This window comes from Lipomyces doorenjongii, assembly GCF_038497915.1.
Source record: "Lipomyces doorenjongii strain NRRL Y-27504 unplaced genomic scaffold V1508scaffold_92, whole genome shotgun sequence".
Lineage (NCBI taxonomy): Eukaryota > Fungi > Ascomycota > Lipomycetes > Lipomycetales > Lipomycetaceae > Lipomyces > Lipomyces doorenjongii.
Window position 1 is genome coordinate 22,854 of NW_027118159.1, and position 27,258 is coordinate 50,111.

General features: G+C 49.1%; 5 protein-coding genes across 5 annotated transcripts; 2 read left to right on the forward strand and 3 right to left on the reverse strand.

Annotated features, from left to right (window-relative positions):
* Window positions 1–278: 278 nt before the first annotated feature.
* Window positions 279–2,067, reverse strand: V1508DRAFT_400278 (general substrate transporter; the record flags this gene model as incomplete). Its single annotated transcript, XM_066938318.1, has 4 exons — window positions 279–1,282; window positions 1,341–1,871; window positions 1,922–1,995; window positions 2,051–2,067. The coding sequence occupies 4 exons, from the start codon at window positions 2,065–2,067 to the stop codon at window positions 279–281; spliced, it is 1,626 nt and encodes a 541-aa protein (XP_066792957.1).
* Window positions 2,068–7,977: 5,910 nt separating this feature from the next.
* Window positions 7,978–10,121, reverse strand: V1508DRAFT_426159 (general substrate transporter). The gene is made up of 3 exons (XM_066941531.1): window positions 9,630–10,121; window positions 9,486–9,568; window positions 7,978–9,423 (listed from the first exon to the last, which is right to left on the reverse strand). Exons 1-3 carry the CDS (start codon window positions 9,920–9,922, stop codon window positions 8,237–8,239), a joined length of 1,563 nt encoding a protein of 520 aa, XP_066792958.1. The 5' UTR covers window positions 9,923–10,121; the 3' UTR covers window positions 7,978–8,236.
* A 1,968-nt stretch (window positions 10,122–12,089) lies between these two features.
* On the forward strand, window positions 12,090–14,901 carry V1508DRAFT_392531 (extracellular exo-inulinase inuE). Its single transcript, XM_066937960.1, has 2 exons — window positions 12,090–12,680; window positions 12,744–14,901. The coding sequence occupies exons 1-2, from the start codon at window positions 12,273–12,275 to the stop codon at window positions 14,451–14,453; spliced, it is 2,118 nt and encodes a 705-aa protein (XP_066792959.1). The 5' UTR covers window positions 12,090–12,272; the 3' UTR covers window positions 14,454–14,901.
* A 1,719-nt stretch (window positions 14,902–16,620) lies between these two features.
* Window positions 16,621–18,396, reverse strand: V1508DRAFT_452628 (glycosyl hydrolase; the record flags this gene model as incomplete). Its single annotated transcript, XM_066942522.1, has 2 exons — window positions 16,621–17,285; window positions 18,123–18,396. The coding sequence occupies 2 exons, from the start codon at window positions 18,394–18,396 to the stop codon at window positions 16,954–16,956; spliced, it is 606 nt and encodes a 201-aa protein (XP_066792960.1). The 3' UTR covers window positions 16,621–16,953.
* A 2,483-nt stretch (window positions 18,397–20,879) lies between these two features.
* Window positions 20,880–25,934, forward strand: V1508DRAFT_452633 (extracellular endo-inulinase inuB; the record flags this gene model as incomplete). Its single annotated transcript, XM_066942523.1, has 2 exons — window positions 20,880–21,278; window positions 21,331–25,934. The coding sequence occupies 2 exons, from the start codon at window positions 20,880–20,882 to the stop codon at window positions 25,816–25,818; spliced, it is 4,887 nt and encodes a 1,628-aa protein (XP_066792961.1). The 3' UTR covers window positions 25,819–25,934.
* Window positions 25,935–27,258: the final 1,324 nt, after the last annotated feature.

A 27,258-nucleotide genomic window follows, 5' to 3' on the forward strand; every position in this document is an offset into this window, starting at 1 on the left:
CGTGTTTGTGGTGGAAGCGGTTGATCAGTGACCACTTTAATGCACTCTGCATATGTTTGATATGGGAGGAATGGCCTGGTAGACTCGCAATTCGATCTTCTCTTCTTCGCGTCTCCTACTTATCAGCCTCCTACATTCTTCCCGTCTCCTACTTATCAGCCTCTTACAGCGCCAGATTTCAGTTCCCCTAGCTTTGACCGGGCACAACGTTCTATTCATTGCATTATGACACGATTAAAATGCCATGAATTGATTAATACAAATATCACACCGCTCATTTAGGCATGTTCTACATGAACATCTCCCTCCTTAGGTAAAAAAGTGCGTAAAGCATAAGCAGGTTCAGCCTGGGTGCTTTCAGTCTCAGGATGCTGCTCCACAGCTCTCTTAAAATGCCTTGGAGGCACCTTCATTGCATAAAGCTCATCCAATTTCTCGAAAGAAAGTCCTTTAGTCTCCGGGAACAAGTACCAGCCCCCAACAGCAGCAATCAGTCCAGTAGCCAAGAAGATAAAGCCGACCTTGCCGCCCAAGTTTCCAGCATCTGGGTTGATCATATAAGGGACTGTGAACTGCATGATCAGGCCCCAAAGCGAATTGGTAATAGTGATTAGGCCCTGCGTTGCTCCTCTCAGTCGCATCGTTGCGATCTCTGAAGCCAGGACAAAGCCTGTAGCACCAATAGAGAGTTGATAAATCAGTGCCCAAATATAAAGCATGGCCACGACGCCCCAACTTGCTCGGGCCTTATTGGGAACGCACCCCAGAATGCCTATGATGAGAAGCATAAAGCAGAGTATAAACTGGGGACCGACGATCAAGAACCGGCGGCCATAGATCTCGGTAAGGGGAAATGCAGCGGTGCTGGCGAGGAGCATAACCACGTACAAAGCGATGGAGGCCCCAAAATAGTTTTTGATACCAATGAGTTGGAAGAAGTATGTCGCGTATCCGATGACAAAAGTGGCCCCAATCATTTGCTGGGCCGAAGCAGCAAAGATGGCGGTTAGGGTACGCTTGCGGTTCGTCGCATCGAAGCATTCAGCTTCCAACTGTACGTTGACGCCCAGGAGCCTCTTTGGAGGTTCTGCGTCAACGTTGCGGTGTCGGTCATTAGTGATTCGAATTTCTTCTTCAAGGCGGCTGACCTCGATTTCGTAGTACTCGGCTTCCTTAAAACCATAGATGCGACGAAGTGCTTTCTTCGCGTCGGCAGAGCGACCGCGACGAGCAAGCCAGTAGGGTGACTCGGGGAAAAAAGGCCAAGATACCGTTAGAATGACTATTTGGCGCCTTTATCAGTTTTTTGTTTGCACCCATAGCAGAGAAATATGACTTACAAGGAAAGACGTACTGGGCGACCAGAGGTAGCCACCATTGCCATTTGCTGGAGATGTGACTGCTGCCTTCGCTTACCACGACGATCGCAAATTGACCGAAGACGATGCTGGTGTTGAAGAAACAGAGAAAGAAGCCACGAAGTTCTGGACGGCATGTCTCACCGATCCAGAGTGGCGAGACTGTGAACATCATGCCGATGGCAATGCCATTAACGCCCCGGCCTGCCAGGTGCACCCGCCAGTTAGGGGCGAGTTGTTGGAAAAGGACTCCGGCAACTGAGATGAGTGATGCTGCGAGAATGGCCCATTTGCGGCCAAACTTCTCGAGAAGTGGCGCGAAAATGAAGGTAGAGACGATTTCCGTAGCGGGAGCGATGGAATTCCAAGCCGAGAGGTAGTGAGCCGGAATCAGGTAGCTGCCATCGGGCTGGAGGATTCCAAACTTCTCTTTAAAGACAGGTAAAGCAGCGAGTTGGCCGCCAGCTACGAGATCAAACCCTTGCATCACAACGCCGGACGAGATCAATAGAGCTAGATGCGATTGTCAGGCAGTGATATGGGTGCAGACAATGCTGACTTACCCCAAAGGGCAAATCGCGACTGCGACTTCAGGATCTTCCATTTGTTGTCTGGATTCACAACAGAGTAATCGATTCTATGACTTGATAGTTACTAATTGATGAACGTACCCAAGAACAAGAGGTGCTTACCCGCGAATCAAAGTCATACTGAACTTGAGTTTTTGGAGAGAAGTGAATGATTAGTGGTCAGAACAAGCGCAAGCTTGTGCTATATTAATAGCTTGGAGGTCAAGTAAATGTCAGACAGAAACTGGACATACTTATAGGGACTGAGGAGTGGCAGACTGGTTCTCAGCCGAAAGCAAAGAATGGGTCGGTTGATGCGGGGTATGCGGTTGCGTGCAAATTCGGGACAGGCGGCTCGGGCAGCAATCCTCGACAGTTGTAATACTGAGCTGTCAACTTCCTCCGTGTGCTAAGACTTCAGTCAGGTCACTCCCAGGAATTCAAACCAGTCACAACTTGGAAGTCCAGGGATGAAAGTGGGGAAGTTGACCTGCTCAAGGTGTGAACAGAACTGACTGGCCACTCGTCGTCTCGTCTCGCGGAGTTCAAGATAGCTCCGCGCACCCTGTCTCGGCTTCCACCGCACGGATCAGGCAGCTGACCCTCACTTGGGCTAGTACTTGACCCTAACCCTACCCCGGGATTCGTTGGTGCAGCACGTCGCCAGAACTTCTATACCGCTAATCCTTCCTGCATGCACAGAGCAGCAGAACTCATCGGTGCACCGCGGAGTAGGACCATCGAGTTCCGCCACTCCGGCGTCATCCTCGTCCGCGCCAAGGCGGTTTTCTAACAAGCGTCCCGCTGAGTCGACTCCGCATAAAAGTTTTGTCCCGCGGATATATTGCGGTGGGGCCTGTCCCCGTTGCCGCCAGCAGCATACGCTGGCGCAGTGTGGTCGCCTTGGCCATCAAGCAGACAAATGCTCACTCGGCGAACGGGCGTCGCAAGCAAGTAAGCACTCTCGCTCTTTCTCTCGGTCCCTGTGAGAGTCTGAGCTCTGTAACCCCTCTTCCAGCAATGGGATCGCTCGCGCGATTGGTTTCGGGAAGGTGGAGGAGTGGTCGCAGGATAAAGACAGATGCTAGTTGACGTGTATAATGTCATTAGCCAGGAAGATAATACATTACCTGACAATGATCCCATTTGTACAATTCTTGGCCACTTTGAGCAAGCACTGCAGCTTATCAGGCTCAGCCAATTCAGAAGTTCGGCAACTTGGCTCAGGGTTGATGGCAATTCGGAGGGGCGTATTCATGATTTTTGGCAGAACTGCAGATCAAAGTGCTGTAAAATTCTATCCTGCAAAGCGCTGTGCGGCTCCCCATCATCAAGTAAGATTCGACGAATTATCTACCCAGGCTGGCCAGCAGGCCCAGGGAAAGATTCTTCGCAGGCGAGTGATCGCACACACGTGGGCCGGCTCAGCGATATTAGACACTGAGGTCGTCATCTACTCCTTACTCAGTCGAAAGACTTCTCATGTCCTGACCATCTGCGCCGAGGAACGTAGCTTATTACACAGGCAATAATGCCACTTTAAACGACACTTGCCTAGAGTCTTTATCTCAAATATTGAAGGCAGAATACGATTTGAGTTTAATGAGATAGCTCATGGTTTGAAAGCTAATTGATTAGGTTGAATTCGTAAACGACGCCACCTACTGAAATGGGGTTTCCCCCGTGGGGTGATTATTTTGCCAATTTTTTTATGTGAAAGATCAGTATCATAATAATAATATCTGCCTGCTTTGCGATGCGAAAATGGCCCCAAAATTTGCGAATCCACTACCTACATATGTAAAGTGAAGTTCAGGGGGCTGAACCAAGGCGCGAGGCGCAAATTTGTATAGTAATGAGCCGCACGGGCTAGGGTAAAAGTCGCGCCTCGGTCAGGGTGGCCGGTCAGTATACAAAACGGAGGCGCGAATTTAGAGTTTTGAGCGCGAAGACGCGAATTCTGAGTTTGCACTTCTGGCAAGTAGTCTGCACAGTTACTGCGGACACATCTGTTAAAGCATTGCACAGTTACTCACCCTTGTTCTGGGCGTATCTGACAAACACTCTGAACCCTGAACACATGCCTTTGGTGGAAAGAGGTTGGAGATCGGCCGGCCTGCTAAAGTGGGAAGTCACTGAATTCGGTCCCGAGGCAGACAGCCAGAAGTCACCGTATCGCGTTGCAAACATCTTGACTTGGAAAGATGAGACGAGCTTTAATGCTGCGTCTACGGGTCCTACTTTGTGGGGAATCTTTGAGGATGTTCCACATTTCTCTAACTATCAACCTATATTTCTCAGTGGAAAGGTAGTCGGCAGCGCGTGATTCTACGGGTGCAGCAAGTGAGTCAAATGATTTGGAAGCATTTAGGAGTCGGTGGGTTGTATATTACTTGCATTTGTCATACATTGAAAGCGCTCTGCTAATTCTGCTGCATCGACTATATCTTGGACGGGTAAAAAGATCGCCATCTTGGTGAACCGATCCACGACTGTCAGAATGGAATTAAATTCGTCCGTATCCTTTCGTGAAACAGGTAGTCCTATTATGAAGTCCAATGATATCTCTTTCCATGGCCTCGTAGGTAAAGGCAGTCCCCGTAAGGTTTGTGCCTTGGTATAGAGATATCTTGACATATTGAACATGTCTTGACGTATTCTTCGACGTCTTTTTTCATACCATGCCACTTGAATTTTCGTTGTAATAATTCGTAGGACTTTTCTATACCCCAGTGTCCCGCAAGTTGATCATCATGATGCAACTTAATTAGTTCTTCAATTAATGCTCTTTGTTGTGGTATGTAAAGTCTACCCTTGTAGTGCAGGAGTCTGTCTTCATCTTGACTGTAGGACATACGCCTCGGCTCGAACTCTCTTGCAGTTCTCGAACCACCCGTTGGGTGAAAGGGTCATCCCTTTGGGATGCCTGTATAAGTTCACGTAAACTGCTCGTAGACTTCTCCCACGGCGTTTCAATTTCAGTGGCCCTCATGGCCCTCTTTCGCGTGATTGTCTGAATCCCCACGATGTGAGCAGGTGATCAGCCTCATCTTCACTCGCCCTATGGGCCGCCTCATTGAGACTGTTTTGTCCTGTGGACCTCCGTCGATGATGCATGCTCTTTGTGGCCGCTTCTGCCATATAGTCAGGTCTCCGAGAAGGCGCATCGGCCGGGTTTGTGGAGCCTGTGCGATATCTGATGACATAGGGAGTTCAAATAATAACACCAACGTGCTTGTCGACCCTGAACCCGCGTGATTGTTTCATAAACGCCTGCAAATTGCGATGATCAGTTAAGACTTCAATGGTGTACTTACATCTTTGTAAGTAATGTCTCCAATGTTTAAACGACTCAACAATTGCCATCATTTCCTTATCTGGAGTACTATAACAGATCTCGGCACCTTTGAATTGCTTTGAAAAGAATGCGATCGGGTGCCACTGTCCGTCAAATTGTTGAGTTAGAATCGCACCAAGGGCACCATCTGATGCATCAGTCTCTATTCGAATTGGTTTGTCTGGATCGTAATGGCGCAACAGTGGTGCTGTTGTAAAGGCACCCAAAATTTCCAGAAATGCTGTCTGTTGTGCTAAGCTCCACTCTCTCCTGAAATTGCCCGTTTTCTTCCCCTGTTTGCTGCCTTTGAGTAAGGACGTCAACGGCTGTGTGATGCGTGCGTAACCTCGAATGAAACGGCGATAGAAATTACAAAAGCCAAGAAAAATTTGCAGATCGTGGAATGTCTTCGGGGGATGATTCCTCCATTCTTCAATGGTTTTGATGCGCTCCGGATCCATGCGAACTCCTTCGGTGCTAATGACAAACCCAAGGAAATTAATTTCCTTTTTATAAAATTGACATTTGGATGGTTTGGCATATAGCTCTGCTTCGCGCAATTGTTGACACACTTGTGCCAAATATTTCGCATGGTTTCCTCTGTTTCTGAAAAGATGAGAATGTCGTCCAAGTAGACAATACAAACCCGATCCACGAGGCCTTGTAGTGCATGGTTTATATAGGATTGAAAAGCAGCGGGCGCATTCGTGAGACCCATCGGCATTACCAGAAATTCAAAATGTCCATATCTCGTTCTGAAAGCGGTCTTCCATTCGTCGCCTGCTTTTACTCTGATCCGATAATATGCATCTTTTAAATCAAGTTTTCTCTGTTCTCCTAACCTAGAAGGCGGTTACTCAGCCCTAAGGCGTTTCCTTCAACCTTAACCGGGGTTCAGGGTCCCGCAGGCCCGATTACCACTTCCCACGGCAGAGGACCCACCCCACGACTTCCTACGTTTTGCCCACCGGCAGCTAGCTGCCTTGACGTTGGGCTCTGATATTAACGACGATTTTCGCCACGCCCTGACCACCGATCAACTGGCAATAGCAATGAGGGAGCGGCCGTCCCCTTGTTGGGTTTGCGTGGACGGACTCTTAACGTATGATGGCCGAATTTATGTCCCCGACAGGATGCGCACCCAGGTTATTCAGCGCACTCACGATGGACCTTTGGCCGGCCATATGGGTCAAAAGCGGACCCTAGAACTCACGCAACGACGGTACTTTTGGCCGAAGATGAAGACAGATATCAACGAATACTGCCTGGGCTGCCAGCAATGCCGAAAGAATAAACCTGACACACATCCCACCTATGGCACGCTACGACCTTTGCCCATACCCGACCGAGTGTGGTCCCGCGTGGGCCTTGACCTGATTACCGACTTACCTCCATCTAGACAGGGTCACGACGCTATACAAGTTCACATCTGCCACTTCGGTAAAGGCATCCGACTAGCGCCGACTAAGAAGGCTTCAGCGCGAAGGCCGCCGCGGTCCTCGCTCGAAAGATTATCTAAACCCAGGGCGTCCCGCGCGCGTGGGTTATGGACCGCGACCGTCGCTGGTTGAACTCCTTTTGGAAGCAACTTAGCCGAGATCTCCGGATGGAACTGAGATTCTCAACGGCCTACCACCCCCGGACTGACGGCCAGACGGAGAGGTTAACGAAGTCATTGAAGCTTACTTACGTGCGTTTATCAATTATTTTCAGGACGACTGGGAAGATTGGCTAGACATAGCAGAATTCGCGTACAATAACTCTCGCCATTCCGCCACCGGTTTCTCTCCCTTTTTCCTCGAACACGGATATGATGCGGACATCGACCCACTGACCGAGCAGCACACCGGTACAGAAATCACGGATGCCACTGCTGCCTCCTACTCCGCGTTCATGCGCGAGGTCCACTAAATCGCTAAAGACAACCTCGCCCACGCCCAACAAATGAATAAGACGCATTTCGATCGCCAGCGCAAGGAACAGGTATATCACGCCGGCGACCGCGTCTACCTCAATTTAAGGAATATCCGTTCTTCCAGACCCTGTAAAAAGTTGGACCACAAAAAGGAGGGACCGTTCACCATCAAGCGCGTCATCAATCCCAACGCTTACGAGCTCGACCTTCCTGCACACATGCGTATACACCCAGTCTTTCACATTGATTTACTGGAAGCCTATCACGACCCCGTCCCAGGCCAACTTCCCGTCGAAGACGTGACCACACCGACATACACCGACGGCGCCCTAGAATGGAACGTCCACGCGATCGTTGACGCCTCTCGCGATATGCCAGACGGCCATGGCCAGATCTATTTTCACGTCAAATGGGAAGGATACGAGAACAACACAGACAACACCTGGGAACCCATGTGGCATTTGTCCAACTGTCCCGAGAAGGTGGACGAATTTCTCCGACACCCCGACCATCCACCTCTACCCATCCTTGATACGGATCTACGACCCATCCAATCGGTCCAGCGTACCCGCCGTGCCCGGTCGGGCCGGACAAGCCGCTGACCGGCATCTAACCACGGACGCACCTCTAATAGATCACGGGTCTCCATCTTTGCTTTATGCATCCTCTTTACTTACGTTTTTCTTCTACCATTAATTATTGTTTCTCTACCGCGATGTTCGCCGTCTTTATCTTGATGTTGGTTTTCTCGATATTGGTTTTATAGCATTCGAGGACGAATTCTTGGGAGGACGGGTGTCATGTCAGAACCACACTGTTAAGGTAATACTCTAAAGCGTCTTATCTCTTATCTCGCGCAACGCAGCCAGTCACCCGGCAGGCACGGCCTTTTTCCGTTCTCCTCCCTCTATTCTTTCCTTCTCTTTTTCTCGTTCTTTGTCAATACTATCCCAATTAGATCTTTGTCTCGTACTCGACCCATATCTTTTACCAGTCCTTATCGTAGGTTCTGACACACACTGGCATTAACATTACTAAAACAACAATATCTTCGAAACTAGACATGTTCAATCTGAAGTCCACCTGTCTTCTCAGCATCGACAACGGCCTCAGCGTTCTTGGCATCCTCAGTTACCATATGAGTAGGAACAAATGAAGCGGAATGACGGGCGCCAGGAATCTTCTCATATAGCTCGTCAACATCTTCAAGCGATAGACCTTTGGTCTCATAGACAAATAGGTAGACAAATATAACGGCAGTGAGGCAGAATGTACCCCAGATGAAGAAGACTTTGGCACCCAAGTTTGCATTACCGGGACCAGAGTCGACCATGTAAGGAGTTGCATATCCGATACCAAAGTTCCAGATCCAATTTGACATTGTGCAAAGTGCAACACTCTTGGATCGAGTTCGAAGGGAAAAAGTCTCCCCGGTGACGACCCAGGCTACAGGGCCCCAAGTGGAGGCAAAAAATGCAATATACACACACACAAAAGCGATCAAGACCTTGTTGGCCACGACAGAATTGACACTGACACCGACAATGGCAACAATGTACTCAGATGCGCACATGCCAGCCGCACCCGCCAACAAAAGCCGGCGACGACCGATCCTCTCAACCGCGTACATGCCAGGTGGGGTTGTAACGACATTGACAATGTTGGTGATCAAGTTAATGATGAACGGATTGGTAATTCCAGACTTCTGGAAGAAATCTGTGCCATAATAGAAGATAAAGTTGATACCGCTTAACTGCTGAAGAGCTTGAACCGTCATGACGACGAGCAATCTGTACAATTGACGACCTTCGTTCGTGAAGCAGTGGATAAAACTGGTGCTGCCGAAAGACATTTCGTACTCGTAGTTGGCCCGGATCTCCAGTAATTGCTCGCTCACATACTCGTGATCAGGTGGAAGAGAGCTTAGCCGGCCGAGAGACTTGCGTGCATCGTCGAGTTTGCCTTTCTTAACGAAATATCTTGGCGATTCAGGTAGTATGGACATACCAATTGCCAGAATCAGGCCCCAGGCAAACTGAATACAGATAGGGATTCTATAAGCTCCAGTATCGGTACGATTTTTGGTGGAATTGTTGACAATACTGGCGATTAACAGACCGATAGTAATGGCCCACTGGTAACCTGACACAATCGAACCACGAATCCATTTCGGAGCAGCCTCAGACTGATAAAGAGGTACGACAGCAGAGATAAATCCCAGACCGAGACCGGCAAAAAACCGTCCTTAGTCGAAATCGTTAGCCAAACGACATGGAGCCAAAAGAATTCGTCGAGACAAAACATACCGACAGCAAATAAGGCAATTGACGAAGCCGCAGCCTGAAGAGCCACACCAAGGGCGAAAACGCCGCATCCAATAATCAGATTTCTAATTTAAAGTTAATTAACCGCGGTTATTTAAGTCATCAAATCAAATAGATAGACTATACGTTCGTCGTCCGAAGATCTCACCAACCAGGGACATCGAGAATGAGCCAATTGTAGTGCCGGCAGATAGAATGGACACTATTAAAGATGTCTGGCCAGAGGTAAGATAAGGTGCACCGAAAGCGTCGTGCCGGGTAGCGAAGACATGTTTGAAGTGGTCCATGGCGATAATACCACTGATAGAACCAGTGTCGTAGCCATAGAGAATACCGCCGAAGCAGGCGAAACTAGCAACTACGATAGCAGGCCAGAAGGAGCCTTGAGCAGGCTTTTCCACATTAAGAGCGAGCTTCATATTTCGATGAGTATCAGGGTTCAGCTGTTAAAGGTACCAAAGGTTAAAGGTACCAAAGAAAAACCGATAGAGATGAAGTGCAGCTTAATTGAGGGGAGTCGCCAATTCTTATAGTTTATTAGGGCATCGTGGCAGAAAAGTGCAGCGGCAGCAATGCCACCGAGTAGTGCCGGAGTCATTGAACCCTGTAGCAGTCTGTGGAGAATACTGCTGGGGAGCATCTGATGGCGGCCCCGCGAGGACTGAACTCAACAGTTAGACAGTGACATTCATTGGCCTCCCTCGAAAAAAAACCTCTGCATTTTTGTTTTTCCGCGCTAGTAGAAAAACGCTGGGCATTGACGCTGGGCATTGACGCTAATAGAGTTTGCTAGCGTAAATTTCGCTGAATGAATACAGAGGCGTGGCGTGGTGCGTGCGACACGCGTGTGGCGTGTGGAAATTGCGGGGTTTCTCCGGTTCCCGGCCCCACCCAGTCGGAGCAATTTTTGTCCGTTACAACCGGCAACTGATACGATAATGCATGCACACATTCGACTCGGCGAATGGTTGTCGTTGTCGTCCTCTACTTCTCCTTGTCCTTGTCCTTGTCCTCCTCGTAGGGGTCGTCTGGTAGGCTCCTGCTGGTCGTGAAGTGTTCCGGGCGCATACGGGAGGGGTCTGAGTCCCGAGGATGAAAGGCCGCGCGATCCCTCTGAAAGAGAACTACCGATGCTTCTGTGAGCTGGGTTCCCCGGGTTGGCGATGGGCGACAAAAAGTGCGGGGTCTGCAGACGCACGTTTCCATAGCTTGGGGCGGGGGTTGATAGGTGTGGTGACATTATTATTGTCACTGAGATTAATAACTTACTATTACACTCGGCCGAGCAGAACTTAGTAGGTGGCCAACAATGCGCGACCCTGATCGACGAGTTATCTCTTGCCTTCATCTGTTCACGTTCGGCGGAGTCCCTACGCAACTCGGTAATCCAACTTCATGTGGGCTTCTTGCCGCCGGCGTGCTACATTTCTTTTAGATTATCCAGCCTCTTCATTCACCCCGCCATATGTGCAGCCACCGTCGCATCTGCACCGTCCCGATTCGAAGAGACTGTTAATCCAACAGGAATCCAACGTAGACCACTACTAGTGTTTGCGGGTGAGCAGTTAGATAGCGTTTTAGAATATTATTATCTGACGGCCGGAGGAGGACAGATGGCGTTGCTTTATCCTTCTCCTAGGGTCAGCATACGTATACATATACATCAATGACAATACAAACTAAAACATATAATCGAAGCATAAAGAAGGTCATCATACGTAGTTACAATCGATGCATAAGGAATGTCATCATACGTAATTGATAGCATATATGGTTATCGCATCATAGTCGCATAAACTCACGTGTGTCGCCAATGTTACGGTTTCGGGCGAGCGCCACAAGCCCCCTAGATTCCTTACACTGTTGAAGCCAGTAATGCCAGATTGGTGCACCTCGAGCTATTAGCTACTATCCGGGGTTAATTAGCTTCACAGCAAGCTCGGCTGGGTCGACCTGCCTCAAGAATCTGTCAGGAATGGCGGCCCGGGCGCGGGCCCCCGTCGGCCTACCCCTCTTTCCCCATGCCTAGCCGAATCCCCTAAGTCAAAAAAGAATAAAATTTTTAGAATCGAACTAGAGGCGGGGTGCATCGAGCAAATACGGCGAATACGGGAATTGTAACCAAACCAGCGTGACAGTACCTGGCCTCCTGTGTCGTCACCGTATTACTTGTGTATATTCCTGACTTGACTATAGTAAATGGCTTGCTAACTTGACATTGCTTGACAGAGAACGAGCTTGGCCATACTCTAAAAATAGTAGCTTCTTTGGGCGGGGTCGGCCGCCGTCGGTACTTCTCACAGGAACACGAGCAAACCCAAACTTACTACATTGCAATCATCGTCTGCCTACACTCAGCTCTGGTCGTCAGCTCATAGGCCACCAATCTTAAGTTAACCAAAATTGAGCACATTTCTTCGCACTGACATCCTTCCTTCCCGATCTAGCGCATCATCGGAACTGCAGTTTGCTCGATCCTCCAATGAATTTGTTATTTTCCTGGTTTTTTCTAATTTCTTTTTTCTGCGTCTATGCTTACTGTGCTTTGCCGATCTCAGAGTTTTCTCCTCATTTCCTCATTTCCAAGGAATTCAGGAATTTCTCCTCACTTGCTTTTCCGAAGCTGCTGCCACTTCTTCCGTCATGGACGAGAATACAAATGCTAGAGCAATTGCTCGTGGCAGACAAATTTTAGGGTTGCCACAACCCAACCTTCCAATTGCCAAATTCCCTACCCACGAGCACCTCGGTCGCTCCTAGGATTTCGCCATGCTCATTATGTTTAATGCCCTTCTTCTTCTTCTAGGACTCGGCGCATTTCAAGCTGTGTCTGCGGAAAAGGCCAGGTACAATGAGCTCTACCGTCCTCAGTATCACTTCACTCCTCTTAAAAACTGGATGAACGACCCCACCGGCCTCTTGTATCACAAGGGTATCTACCACCTTTTCTATCAGTACAATCCGGGTGGAACGACGTGGGGTGCCATGTCATGGGGGCATGCCACCAGTCGGGACTTGACCCATTGGAAGCAGCAGCCCATCGCCCTCCTCGCCCGTGGCTACCCTGACAACATCACTGAGATGTTTTTCACCGGATCTGCCGTGGCTGACGTTGACAATACAAGTGGTTTCGGCCACAGTGGCCAGACGCCTTTGGTTGCCATGTATACTTCCTACGTAGGTTTTCTGCCCATACTATCGTACTTCTTGGCGCTGATGTGGCTGACGTCTATTCTTTAGTATCCTTACGCTCAGAACTTGCCAAGCGGGAAGACAGTTCAAGCGAACCAGCAAGCCCAGTCCATTGCCTACAGTCTGGATGACGGCATGACTTGGACCACGTATGATGCGGCGAACCCGGTAATTTTGGACCCTCCCGCCCCATATTCCGATCAGTTCCTGAACTTCCGTGATCCTGCTATTTTCTGGCACAAACCGACGAAGAAATGGATTGCTGTCCTCTCTTTGGCACAGCTCCACAAGCTCCTGATTTACACATCTAAAGACCTTAAGAACTGGGCTCTTGCCAGTGAATTCGGGCCCGTGAATGCCGTCGGCGGGGTATGGGAGTGTCCGAATATCTTCCCACTGTCTGTCGATGGTCACAACGACAACGTGAAATGGGTCGCAATGATCGGACTTAACCCTGGTGGACCCCCTGGAACCGTTGGTTCGGGTACTCAGTACGTTGTTGGAAATTTCAACGGAACCTCTTTCACCGCCGACGCCGACGGTTTATTTTCAGGGACCACCCCTCCGCCAAGCGACAGCATCATTTTTGCAGACTTTGAAGGTGTGGGGACCTTTGCTGATCTTGGTTGGACCCCTACTGGAGACTTGATTGGTCAGTCTCCAGCCACAGGCGCCTGGCCTGGACAAAACCCTGTGACCGGCTACTTGGGTAAGCGCCTCGTCAATACATTCGTGAACGGGGATGCAACGACTGGAACACTCACCTCTAAATTCTTCAACATCTCTATGAGATACATCAACTTCCTTGTTGGCGGCGGCCATGACTTCAATAATACAGCCGTGCACCTGAAGGTGGATGGCCAAATCGTGCGTTCCGCTACGGGCACCAACAGCGAGACCCTGTCCTGGCAGAGTTGGGATGTCAGCTCACTGCTAAACCGGACTGCCGTGATTGAGATTGTTGACACCTCAACCGGTGGCTGGGGCCATATAAATGTCGATGAAATTTCCTTCTCGAACTCCATGGCGCGAAGCCAGGTGGCAAACTGGGTAGACTGGGGCCCAGACTTCTACGCTGCCCAAGCCTACAGGGGCCTGTCTTCAGACGAGCAAGTCGCTATTGGCTGGATGAACAATTGGGAATACGGTGGACTTATACCTACCATCCCATGGCGCAGTGCAATGTCGCTCCCCCGACGAGTCTCACTGAAGACGATCAATGGGAAGGCTACTCTGGTGCAGGTCCCCACGGAGAATTGGGGCTCCATTGTGAGCCGCAAGGCCCTAAAACGGTCCTGGTCTTCGGTGAAAGAGACAAAGTCATTGGGCTCCGTTGGAAAGGCATTGCAGATTGAACTAAGCTTCTCTGACCGAGAACCAGCTGCCGTAGGATCTTCTCAGTTCGGAATCATTGTTCGGGCTACCCCAGACCTTAAGCAACAGACACGAGTTGGCTACGACTTCGCAACCAAGGAACTCTTCATCGATCGGAGTATATCTGGTAACGTTTCATTTGACGGCACATTTCCAGACACGTATTACGCTCCGCTGGCTGCTAATGCCAAAGGTCAAATCAAACTGAGGATTTACGTGGACTGGTCCAGTGTTGAGGTCTTTGGAGGCCAGGGCGAAACTACAATGACTACCCAGATATTCCCGAGTGATAGGGCAACCTTTGCTGAGATCTTCTCCACGGGAGTAAGCACCCAGAATGTCCAGGTTGAGATCCGTAAGATTTCTTCGACGTGGGACGATTAGTCTGGAGAAGGTTCATGCTCAAAACAAAAGGGAGAGTCAGTTTAGTGGATTTGAAAATGTGATAAAGATGAGCTTGGGAGTCTGTCTTACCTATATGTAGCTCTGGTGGAGCAAAATGACTATTCGTTGAGCTTCTTGATTATACGATAAGAAGTGCAAAGGGAACGTAAGACACACGTATTATCTTGTCGAGATCTTGTAATAGGTTATTGGGCACAGGAGGGATTAATCAGCAAGACGGGCGAAAGGCTAAAACTTCAATAACCTATATTGCACAAAGAGTGAAGCTTGCCGATTCGCATAGCTGTATCGGTATCACCTTCTTATTAGATCGACGTTCAAGGACTTGGAAATCCGAGAGTGATTCTCGGGATCTCCCACTAAGTGCTGATCTTCACATATCTCGCGGACATCGGAAGCGACAGCGGTAGCCAACCGCAACCACTACCCAAGCTTAGAGAAAGAGGGAATCAGAATTAGGATGCAGCCACGCATGATCGGGAGCACTTGAACCTAATTCCCCAGAATCTTTATTTTGCTTGCCGCTGTTTGTAGTTTCTCTAAGAATTATCAAGTTCAAAATTCCTTGCTTCACTTCCTGTATAGGTATGCACAAAGAATGGCAACAGGGCCATTTTCCCGCTGCGTGCATATTTGTGTTGTGAGAATCCTTCTCCGCGAAGTAGAATAAGAAATATAGGGAAATTAGCCTCGCCCTACCGATGGTCTATTTGTCTCCTGGACCCTTGTTTTCGGTCATGCCAACCCTAAATCTGTTTCAGGATAGTCGCGAGTGAACCTTGCGGGGAAGATACGATACCACGCCCCAACATCTCAAAATCTGTGAGCGGTTTGGGGCAAATCTCAGTGAACCAACCCGGGGAAGATACCACGCCCCAACATCTCAAAATCTGTGAGCGGTTTATTGTGCGGGGCACATCCCGCGTAAACTCTTTTGACACGCAGAGTCGGGCCAATATCCAATGGAACGGTCGCCAGAAGCGAAAGGTTCCGGCTCGCGTACCTTGGCTTTTACGAGGGTATCGGTATTCCCTCGATGTGCGTTTCGTGCTGAACCATCGATCACCATTCGATGTAATCGTTGGATTTCCTCCTGTTGACGGCTGAGCTGTTCCTGTCGTTCCGCATTTTGTCGGTCATCGCCTCGTTCTGCTGACTTACAATCGCTTGGACCTCAGCAAGCATACTTACAAGAGCATCCTGAGGGATTTCGTTCGTGTCCACCATTTTAGCAGAATTTACAATGGATTTCGGTCGGTTCGTGCAAACAACTAGTTTGCTCAAAATCAATGTACTCGTCACCCTCGGCAGCGGTGTCCAGTCGTGCGGTTTAATGTGTTATCTCAGACGCGGATATCACAGGGATAATAATATAATGTCAGGAATCCCGCAGGAGTCCGATGTTGACCACTACTAGTGTTTGCGGGTGAGCAATTAGATAGCGTTTTAGAATATTATTATCTGACGGCAGAGGAGGAAGGACGGCGTTGCTTTATCCTTCGCCTACGGTCAGCATACGTGTACATGTACATCAATGACAACACGACCTAAAACCTATAATCGACACATAAAGAATGTCATCGTGTATCGCAGATGATGTTCGCCGCAACAGTTATGGTTATCATACGTCATTGCATAACTTCAGGGTTTGTCGCAAATGTTTATTTTTGGGCACGAGCGCCACAAGCCCCGTAGATTCCTTACACATCCTCACTCTCATTCGCATTACTAGCCGATACTGTCACAGCTTGCTCGACACATATCAACAAAATATAATACTGCATTTATGATTATTTTCAGCATATGTTCACGTACGTGGATGTATTTATGAAATTCTAGAAGACTCCAGGGCGCTCTAGCCACAGCGGAACATATGGCATATTTCCAGGTGCAGGCATGACTAAGAGTGAAGAAAATATCCAGGTCTGAGTATCATACATATAGTAAGCGAATCAGGTAGGCAACATTGGCGGGATCTGGGTAGAGTCATAAATGTCCGCTTGATCGGGGACAAATATTGATCCGTCGAATTCGCCGATAATGTACTGCGTTCCGGACGCGGCAACGAGACCGCCAGGGTTGATTGCCATCATCAGGTGTCAGGACCGGGCGTTGGCCTGGTAACGGTTGTTATAACACGTGTGGGGAAGGGGCACCTTGTTGGTTTGCCTCGGCACCATGGTAGGTGGCTGAGCCACCCATGCCTCAAGGAACATCACATAAACGCGCCGTTCCCCAGTTGCTGCTTCCTGTCTGTTTTCTTTTGCTCTGTCGATACTGCTCTTCTATTAGCTCACCTAGTAATTCAATACATTTAATAGTCTTTATCATAAGACCTTGACATCAGGACCCACTTTTCGTTCGACCTCGAACCGTCGACATGGAGCGGAAACAAGGACGGACACTCACATTGACTGAATCGCGCATTTTCGGGCCCGAAAAGAGACTCCAACGACCAATTTTTTAGGTTTGTCGATGACTAGATAAGAAGCTTTTGCTTCATGGCCAGGAAAGCGAGCATGATCGACTTGGATGTTTGCTCATGCCAAAACACATATGGGTCGCGGAACTGGTTCCACTGGTCCTCGTACCCTAGCGGCGGCGACTCGATGACGGGATTGCCCTCGTATTGGGTCCAGGTAAGGCCATCGTCGTTCGAGTACGCGATGGACTGGGACTGCTGGCCCTCGCGAATGACCGCGCCGCCCGGCTCGGTGTGTGCGGTACGGTAGTTGCTGGTATAGATTGTTGAAAATAAAGTGGTTTTCACGTAGTTGTTGGGAGTGCACTCACTTTCGGCACTTTGGCTACCTGCCCTAAGTGTTGTTCTGGTAATTTTAATGTATGGGCAGCCATAATTCCATTTTGGCAGAAAATAACCAGTTTGTGGTTTGTGGGTGGGAGAGGGGCTTCAGCCTGCAGTTGTACCATACATGGGAGAGCACAATACACATCTGTTACCTCTCATACAGGCTATCAATTTACTCTCAGATAGCTCTTAGTTAAAGTCCTTCTCTATTAGAGAACTAGACAAAACTCCCAACGGGACATAAACAAAAATCCTTAGCTAGGAATTTTCAGTACAGAGAGTCGAGCGTACTTTAATGTGTTCCTCGACACAGGAGCCTAGTCTGTTGCACGGCTTGGTTAGTGATCCATCACTGAACAGACTAAGAAGTTAAGAAGTTAGTGGTTCAACTACTTCACTAGTTACAATGGACTCAAAGGAAGGTCTCCAATTTCTGGAGACTGATTCAACGGTTCTGTCCTCCATCCCCGCTGAAATAAAATATCATAGATGGCAATCATGGGTTTCGTATACCTTTTCTTCTTGCCGCGATAGCCCTTCTTGTTGTGGACCGGAACAGCAACGACGTGTTGTCAACGTCGACGACGGCGGAGCCAGAGAAACACATCTCCAGCACGTTGTCGCGGGCTACGCCCCAAAATGGCTTGGCTACGCGTACGCCTTCTTCCCGTTGGCTCACTACACCCCTGAGTCACGTATCGTAGTAAAAGTTTTCCGTGAAGTTTTTCCGTTCTCTTCTTCCCTTTTTTCTTTCTTTATCGAATCCTTTCGTGTAACTCTTACTTGTTAGAAATACAGCCTTGAGCCTTTACACACGTTCCTGTTGGAATCAGACTCACACTCGAGCGCAATCGGCAAGTGCTCCCAGTGCACGACATCGGTCGAGACGGCGTGGCCCCAGGACAGGAAGCCCCAGGTAGTAGTCGCATTGGGGTGGTACTGGTAGAACAGGTGGCACTTGCCGTCATGGTATACAAGTCCGTTTGGATCATTCATCCAGTTCATCTCCGGAGAGATGTGAATTGCGGACGGGTACTCCTCAGTGTAATAGGCCCGGGCCAGATGGCCAAAACCAACCAGCACTGTCAAGACGCAAGTGGTTATGGCAACCATGGCTCTCTGCCTCGCAACGAAGATTGGTTCTGCTCGTTTGTGTAGGACAAGTTTTTCCTGACAGCGTAGACATAAGTCATTTGTATTCTGTCCATGAGCGGGGAAGTGGCAGGATCGGACAAGAAATTTGGTCTTCCTAGTACGGAAATGGCAGGATCGGACAAGAAATTGAGGAGAAAAAGCTCGGCCTTCTTAGCCAAATGAGGAGAAAACTTGCAAATCAGCAAGCAAAAAAATGAACAGAAATAAGCAGATAAAAACCAAGCAAAATTCGTTGGCACCAACCATCAGCATTGCAGTATAATGTGGTGAGCAGCAGGTCAGTGCAAAGGAACTCTGGAAGATTTCCGGAGGAGGGTGCGGACTATGTTACGACAGGCCCAGAGTCGATGGGCGGCCCCGCCTAGACTAGAGGATCTCGCCCAACATGATTACTATGTTTAGACAATTGCGAAGACAGGTTGCGAAGCTAGCGCGGTTGTTCAATGCAGCAAAGACCAAGTGCAACGCGAGCAACCAGGCGGCTGGGTGCCCTTGGTGTCGGGCAAGTAGAGGGCTGGTTAGATAGATCCCCTCACCTGGACTAGGCGTTCTTCTGCTTAGTCCGCCCCGCAATTCATTCCACATGCGACTAATAGACGAACAGGATCATGCAGAGACGGTCATTGTTGTAGACCCCAGGTTCCACGATGCGGGGTAAAAAAAGACACAACCAGCAGCTAGCCATAGACTTTCTCTGTCAAGGACTGACAGACCTATCGTCGGATGACGACGTTTCCAGAGACCCTGAAACTGCAAATTCCCAGCCTGTACGGTGCCTCACAGAATAATTGCCCTCTCCAAACGATGGTGCAAATAGTACGGCTTAACCCTAAGCCTATGGCATCGAAACCCAAACCGACCTTAACCCTGCATGGCGTCCCAAGTAGAACCTTCTACACTGACCCTAACACTGACCCTTACTGGTGGCGTGGCGTATTGGACGCATTTGCCTTCAGGGGAGGGCAACCGAAATGCGGGGATTGTTCCTGCACGCTGCCTCGGTGATGAACTTAATTAACGTTGCACTGACTTGGCGCCAGGGCGTGTTACTAATAGAGTTTGAAATGTGCAGACCGGCGTGGCGCACGTGTCTTAGTTCAACATTGGAACTGTGGGGTTAGTCCCAATTTTTCCAAGTTAGTTCACCACTTTTGCTGCATGTAAGCAGATTAATTAATTGTATTGCCACAATGCCTTCCGCTGTATCCAGACAGCCTAGTTGCATCCGTGTTCATCGGCTGCGTCCTGCCTTTCTTGATGTGGACTAGTGCGGACACAGCTCTCTCTCCTCGCCCTCGCCCTGTGGGGTACACTGTGCGGCGCTGGTCGACTGGACCCTGATCATCTGTCCTTCGTGCTGTGAAATGTCTACCCAACACAGTAAGCTAACTTCGGACTCCTGCTGAATGACTGCACCGATACCATCTGCCCGACCCCGTATCTCAGCACGTTACTTTTTAGCTGAAACCCCTTCAAACCATAAACTCGCATTGTCAATAATCAATAGTGCCACTCGAACTGGCGGCGTCTTGCGACATGTGTGGGGTGATCTAGTGCTGGCTATCTTTCATCAAACGTTGTCATCGATTTTGACAGGGGGTTATATATGTCTCGAGTGATCAGAGGATGGGCAAAGATATATATGAACATACTGATCTTTCCTTCCCTTAGCAAGCGTGGCAAGCACACTAAATGGAGATCAGCGTTGGACGATGAAGATGTTCGTGAACAGTGTCTATCTTACTTTCGATCGCTTCCTCCAAACGCATGGTCTGCAACAAAGCTTAGGGCGTATTACGAACAAGTTGCCTATCCTGAAGCCACCGGCTCTGTGGGGATCAAGGTGTGTTCACTCTAGGGGTGGGTACGATTACGGTACCGTCAACTTTTGAGATCATTCGTAAAGTTGCGGGGAAGATACCACGCCCCAACATCTCAAAATCTGTGAGCGGTTTATTGTGCGGGGCACATCCCGCGTAAACTCTTTTGACACGCAGAGTCAGGCCAATATCCTCTTGATTGGAGTCCCGACGTCTCACATCACATAGCGTGCATGGCGTATAGGCAGTATGCGAGGGGGGTTTGAAGTTGCCCATTACGGACTTGTCGTCGCGGAAAGTAATCCTGGGGCAAAGTATAATGAACAATATGTCATATCCGGTAGAATTACTGGCTAAAACCTAGCCTGGGGTTGAGAAACGCTTTGGCAGACTGGCTAATGCTTACTTGCGTATGAGAGTAAGGGAGTCTTCCGTGAAAGTTGCGGAATTGATGTCACCCTCAAGAGTACTTCGGAGGTGCATCTTGGCGATGTCAAACCAGACAAACAAAATAATTATAAAAGCTAGTACTTCTCCGCAAACTCAGAATATTTGAGCATTAACAAGTCCTGTCTCCTTCGCCTTGCCTTTTTTACAGGAGTCTGACTTCTTCTCTTTGCGATGGCTTTCCGGCTTGCAATAGCCTTCACTCTTGGTCTCCATTTGTTCCAGGCAGCACTTGCTCAAACATACAATGAGCTCTACCGCCCTCAGTATCACTTTACTCCCGCTGTAAACTGGATGAATGATCCCAACGGACTTTTATATTACAATGGCATCTATCATCTGTACTTTCAGTACAACCCAGGAGGAAATACCTGGGGAGCTATGTCTTGGGGCCATGCCACCAGCACTGATCTGACTCACTGGAATCACCAGCCTGTTGCCCTCCTCGCTCGCGGCTACCCAGGTACAATCACTGAGATGTTCTTCTCTGGCTCTGCTGTCGCCGATACCCAGAACACAAGTGGGTTTGGTACCAGTGGAAAGGTGCCATTTGTTGCAATGTATACTTCCTATGTAAGTATTTGAAGCCCTTAAAGCCGGCTACTCTAACGATTTTGGGCCTTAGTACCCTGCATCCCAGAACCTCCCCAGTGGGAAGGTAGTCAACGGCGGCCAGCAAGCGCAGTCAATTGCCTACAGTTTGGATGAAGGCATGACATGGACAACTTACGACGCCGCCAATCCTGTTATTCTCAACCCTCCCGACCCATATGGAGGCCAATCGCAAAACTTCCGAGATCCATTCCTGTTCTGGCACGAAGCAAGCCAGAAATGGATCTCAGTGGTTTCGCTGGCCCAACTCCATAAATTACTTATTTACACCTCCCCAAACCTTAAGGATTGGACTTATGCCAGCGAGTTTGGGCCTTGGAATGCAGTAGGAGGTGTTTGGGAGTGCCCTAGCCTCTTTCCACTTGCTGTTGACGGAGATGACGCAAACACCAAATGGGTTATGCAAATCGGGCTCAACCCTGGCGGGCCCCCTGGAGTGACTGGCTCAGGAACGCAGTATATTGTGGGAACCTTTGATGGAACTATATTTGTTGCGGATTCTAACTCTCCGCCTTCGGCACATACATCCACTGGCACCACTACCTCAGTATCCATAACTTCCACAACGACAACAGCAACTGCGAGCACTACCTCAGTATCCATAACTTCCACAACGACAACAGCAACTGCGACCACTACCTCAGTATCCATAACTTCCACAACGACAACAGCAACTGCGACCACTACCTCAGTGTCCATAACTTCCACAACGACAACAGCAACTGCGACTGCGACTGCGACTGGAGACATCATCTTTCAAGATTTTGAAGGCGCCGGTGACTTCGCGTCTCGCGGGTGGGTTGCTACTGGAGGTTTGGTTGGGGCTGCTCCCGCTCAAGGGACTCTTGCCGGACAACAAACCGTCACCGGATATGCTGGAAGTCAGCTGGTCAATACCTTCCTAAGCGGAGACTCTACTACTGGCACGCTCACGTCCCCCGCTTTCAACATATCACTTCCATATGTCAATTTCCTTATCGGTGGCGGGAATGCTCCAGGCGCGGAATGCATCAACCTGTTGGTACAAGGCCAGGTTGTACGGACGGCGACAGGCGCTAATGCGGAACAACTCATAGCAACAACCTGGGATGTCACAAACCTGATGGGTCAAACTGCTGTTCTTGAGATCGTGGATCAACAAACAGGTGGTTGGGGACACATATTGATTGATCAGATTACCTTCACACGCACCGCGACTGCAAACATCATCTTTCAAGATTTTGAAGGTGCCGGTGACTTCGCGTCTCGCGGGTGGGTTGCTACTGGAGGTTTGGTTGGGGCTGCTCCCGCTCAAGGGACTCTTGCCGGACAACAAACCGTCACCGGATATGCTGGAAGTCAGCTGGTCAATACCTTCCTAAGCGGAGACTCTACTACTGGCACGCTCACGTCCCCCGTTTTCACCATATCACTTCCATATGTCAATTTCCTTATCGGTGGCGGGAATGCTCCAGGCGCGGAATGCATCAACCTGTTGGTACAAGGCCAGGTTGTACGGACGGCGACAGGCGCTAATGCGGAACAACTCATAGCAACAACCTGGGATGTCACAAACCTGATGGGTCAAAGTGCTGTTCTTGAGATCGTGGATCAACAAACAGGTGGCTGGGGACACATATTGATTGATCAGATTACCTTCAGAGGCAGTACCAGCACCAGCAAGCTCCGCAAGCTCCGCAAGCTCCGCAAGCTCCGCAAACGCAGTGATACTAGCGATACTTGGGATTTTAATAGTACTAGCACTTTTGCGGACTTGGGTTGGACCGCTACCGGGGGTTTGATTGGGACAGGGCCAGTCCAAGGCACACTTGCAGGACAACAGACTGTGACTGGGTATATGGGTAACTTCGTCAACACATTCTTGAGCGGAGATGCTACCATTGGAACACTCACGTCCCCCACTTTCACCATAACTCAGAAGAAAATTAACTTTCTCATCGGTGGTGGCAATGCTCCGGGCACAGAGTGTATCAACCTGATGGTACAAGGCCAGGTTGTACGAACAGCTACAGGCGCGAATGCAGAACAGCTCACACCAACAACCTGGGACGTCACGGACCTGATCGGCCAATCTGCGGTCATCGAGATTGTTGATCGTAGTACGACTGGCTGGGGGCACATTCTGATCGATGAAATTTCCTTCTCAAACATTTCAATTGTGCCATATGGGCCCAACTGGATGGATTATGGGCCAGACTTCTACGCTGCAACAACATTCAATGGATTATCATCCACAAATCGAATCGGTATTGCGTGGATGAACAATTGGCAATACGCTAGCGCGATCCCTACTTCTCCATGGCGCAGCATGCTATCAATCGCCCGGAAGCTTTCGCTCAAGACAATCGACGACCGGCCCAGACTAATCCAGCAACCTACGGCAAACTGGACCAGTCTGCAGACAACAACATATTCTAACAGCTTCAATACAGTGGCTGAAGGCAACCAGCTCATCCAACCCTCCGGGAAATTGCTAGATATCACAGTGGCCTTTTCAGACAGAGTTGCAACGTCATCCTTATCTCAGTTCGGCATAATTCTCAGGGCAACTTCCGACCTATCACAACAAACGCGAGTTGGCTATGACTTTAGCACAAAGAGGCTTTTTGTTGATCGAACAGTATCTGGAAATGTTGGCTTCGACGGGACATTTCCCAATACCTATTTTGCTCCTTTGGCGCCCGCCGTTGATGGCCAAGTCACAATGCGCATTCTTCTTGACTGGTCCTCCGTTGAAGTCTTTGGAGGTCAGGGTGAGGTCACGATATCCGCCCAAATCTTTCCTGGGGACAATGGGGTTGATGTCCGGCTTTTCTCCGGAGGGGGAAGTACAAATAGTGTCACGATTAATGCAACGGTGCTTGATTCAGCTTATGATTCATCCACCCCAAGTACTTCTCTTAGTACCAGCTCAACCACCACCGGTACTGTCGCGACCATCAGCACCACCAGCACTACCTCGGTTGGTACCACCCTGACTACAAGCACGAGAACCACCGCTAGCGCTAGCCCTACATCCACAGCGCCCTACGATTTTCGCCCAGCTTTCCATTTTGTGCCAGAAGAGTACTGGATGAATGAGCCCAATGGACTGATCAAAATCGGCTCTACGTGGCACCTTTTCTTTCAACACAACCCAGACGGAAATTTTTGGGGTGACATGAGTTGGGGACATTCAACCAGCAACGACCTACTCCACTGGGAATATTTACCGGTTGCGCTTCCGGTCGAGAATGGTGTTCAATGTTTTACGGGAACTTCTTGGTACGACGTTGACAATGAATCTGGTTTAGGCACGACGGCGAATCCGCCATACCTTGCGTTCTACACCGGCTACTTTCCTTCTAGCGGAGTGCAAGATCAGCGACTTGCTTATAGCTTGGACCAAGGGGCGACTTATACTAAGTTCGCAGGAAACCCTATCATATCGCAGACACAGGAATCACCGCACGATATATCGGGAGGTTTGGAGGCGCGGGACCCAAAAGTATTCTTTTACGGCCCAACAGGGAAATGGGTCATGATTCTAGCACATGGAGGGCAAGACAAAATGACTTTCTGGACATCTCCCGATACAAAAACTTGGACTTGGCAGCATGACCTTACCGCAAGTGGTATTCCCGGATTTCCGAGTGGAGCTACCGGATGGGAGGTGCCAGACTTTTTTGAGCTCCCCATCGAGGGTACTACACAGACGACCTGGGTGTTGATTTTTACTCCCGCGAATGGGTCTCCCGCTGGTGGCAACGGAGTTGTGGGAATTACAGGATCATTCGATGGGACAGTATTTACGGCGAACCCAGTTGTTCAAGACACGCTGTGGCTTGATTATGGACGAGATTGGGATGGAGCCCTGAGTTGGGAAAACGTCCCTTCGTCTGATGGGCGTAGGATTCTCGCCTCAGTTATGAATAGCTACGGTACCAATCCGCCGACGAATACGTGGAAGGGCATGCTTTCGTTCCCTCGCACATTAACGCTTAAGGAGCTGAACGGGGAATTAACATTTCTCCAGCAGCCGATCACCGAATTAGACGCGGCTGGTACGTCACTCACCCTTATAACAAATCAAACCCTCGTACCTGGGCAAACACTGCTTTCGAACATTCATGGTAAGGCACTTGATATCCGTATTTCTTACATTCCATCCGCTGGCTCGACACTATCTCTCGCAGTCCGCGTGGGAGGGACCGATAAGACTGTTATCAGATACGTCCAGTCTAGCGCGCAACTTCAAGTCGATCGCACTTCGAGTGGTAATATCTCGTATGACCCAGCTGCGGGCGGGGTTCATGCTAAGACTTTGCAGCCTGATGCAAGCGGAGTAGTGCAACTGCGAGTCTTAGTGGACGAATGTTCAGTGGAGGTCTTCGGCGGAGAAGGCCAGGCGGTGATATCTGATTTGATCTTCCCATCGATGACTTCCGATGGCCTCTATTTGTCTACCGCTGGAGGCAATGCGGTATTGCAATCGGTAGATGTGCGTTCGGTAAAGCTGTAGTGGGAAATCATACTATGTGAGGATTTAGTGACGGGAGAATGATACTATTAGGGGTTCGTAGTGGGGAATGGTTGTGTCGCATACGTATGTGTCAACGTAGGATCGCGTGACTACAGTTGATGGAGAGATATGTATTAATAAATTGGGTTAATTACAAAAAATCTAAATGGTATATTTTTAATTGCTATATGATAATTTGTAACTAAATTGAACTGCTCCCCCTGTTTCCATCCTACCAAGGCCGTTCTATATATGAAGATAATCCCTAGCTAAGAAGATTAGGAGACGCGACGAAGCTGGAGTTTATACTGTGTAAATATAATCTTCAGTTCAGGGGTTTGACCAGGGATCAACAGCATCGACACTCCATAATAACGAGCCGCAGTTGGGTGCCGGCACCCTAAACCTACATATGTAAAGTGAAGTTCAGGTGGCTGAACCAAGGCGCGAGGCGCGAATTTGTATAGTAAAGAGCCGCACGGGCTAGGGTAAAAGTCGCGCCTCGGTCAGGGTGGCCGGTCAGTATACAAAACGGAGGCGCGAATTTAGAGTTTTGAGCGCGAAGGCGCGAATTCAGAGTTTGCACTTCTGGCAAGTAGTCTGCACAGTTACTGCGGACACATCTGTTAAAGCATTGCACAGTTACTCACCCTTGTTCTGGGCGTATCTGACAAACACTCTGCACACTTATTTTGCGCACATCCGCCAAAAAGCTTAAGTGTCACAGCGCCGGAGCGGATACGGTACAAGAAACACGAAAGTTGCGTGAGTGGGCTAGGGCCATTAAATTTAGGCACAGCACAACTAGTACCAGAATAGGAAGTCGGCAATTGCACAATTTCACCGTCCAGCAGCGGTAAGTACAGGACTAACAGTATCAAGAGGCGAATAAACAAGGACTATTGGGATAAATTCATAGGCTATCAGTGTTATAGAAATGATAGAAATAAGTAATATGAACCAATAGAATTAGGGTGACATTGCGCAATAAATAAGGAAGAATAATTACAAAGAAGCACATGTGTGGATGTTCAATAGCGGAGAGGCATGTTAGTCGAACAAGGATGTGGAAAGTAAAATATAAGAGGAAAATGCTGCAGTTGCAACCGTTATCGCAGTTCGAATACAGTTAGGGCGTGAGACAGAATATCAATCCACCTTCCACCTTCACACGAATTATAGTAGCTATCGAGTAGAACTCGAGTATTGCAAGTAGTCCACGACTGTCGTGTGGAACATTATCGACAGTTCGGCATTGTGTTATTGTTTTGTTATCTGATAAGTATGACTAGTTTCGTATTCAGACGTGCACAGCCACAGAGAGCCACGCACTAAGGGTGAGGGCACTAATTTGGGTACGGACATATACTAAAGGTACCGTGGCGAAAGTTTGTGCGAATTTTTGCCTTGCTTTTGCCTTGCAGCTCGCCTGCACTGTCG

Coding starts and splice junctions, on each gene's coding strand:
- V1508DRAFT_392531 (XM_066937960.1), top strand. CDS start 12,273: ATGCTCATTATGTTTAATGCCCTTCTTCTTCTTCTAGGACTCGGCGCA. Junction 12,681..12,743: donor TTGCCATGTATACTTCCTAC/GTAGGTTTTCTG, acceptor TCTATTCTTTAG/TATCCTTACGCTCAGAACTT.
- V1508DRAFT_426159 (XM_066941531.1), bottom strand. CDS start 9,922: ATGAAGCTCGCTCTTAATGTGGAAAAGCCTGCTCAAGGCTCCTTCTGG. Junction 9,569..9,629: donor GAGATCTTCGGACGACGAAC/GTATAGTCTATC, acceptor ACTTTAAATTAG/AAATCTGATTATTGGATGCG. Junction 9,424..9,485: donor AATTGCCTTATTTGCTGTCG/GTATGTTTTGTC, acceptor ATTTCGACTAAG/GACGGTTTTTTGCCGGTCTC.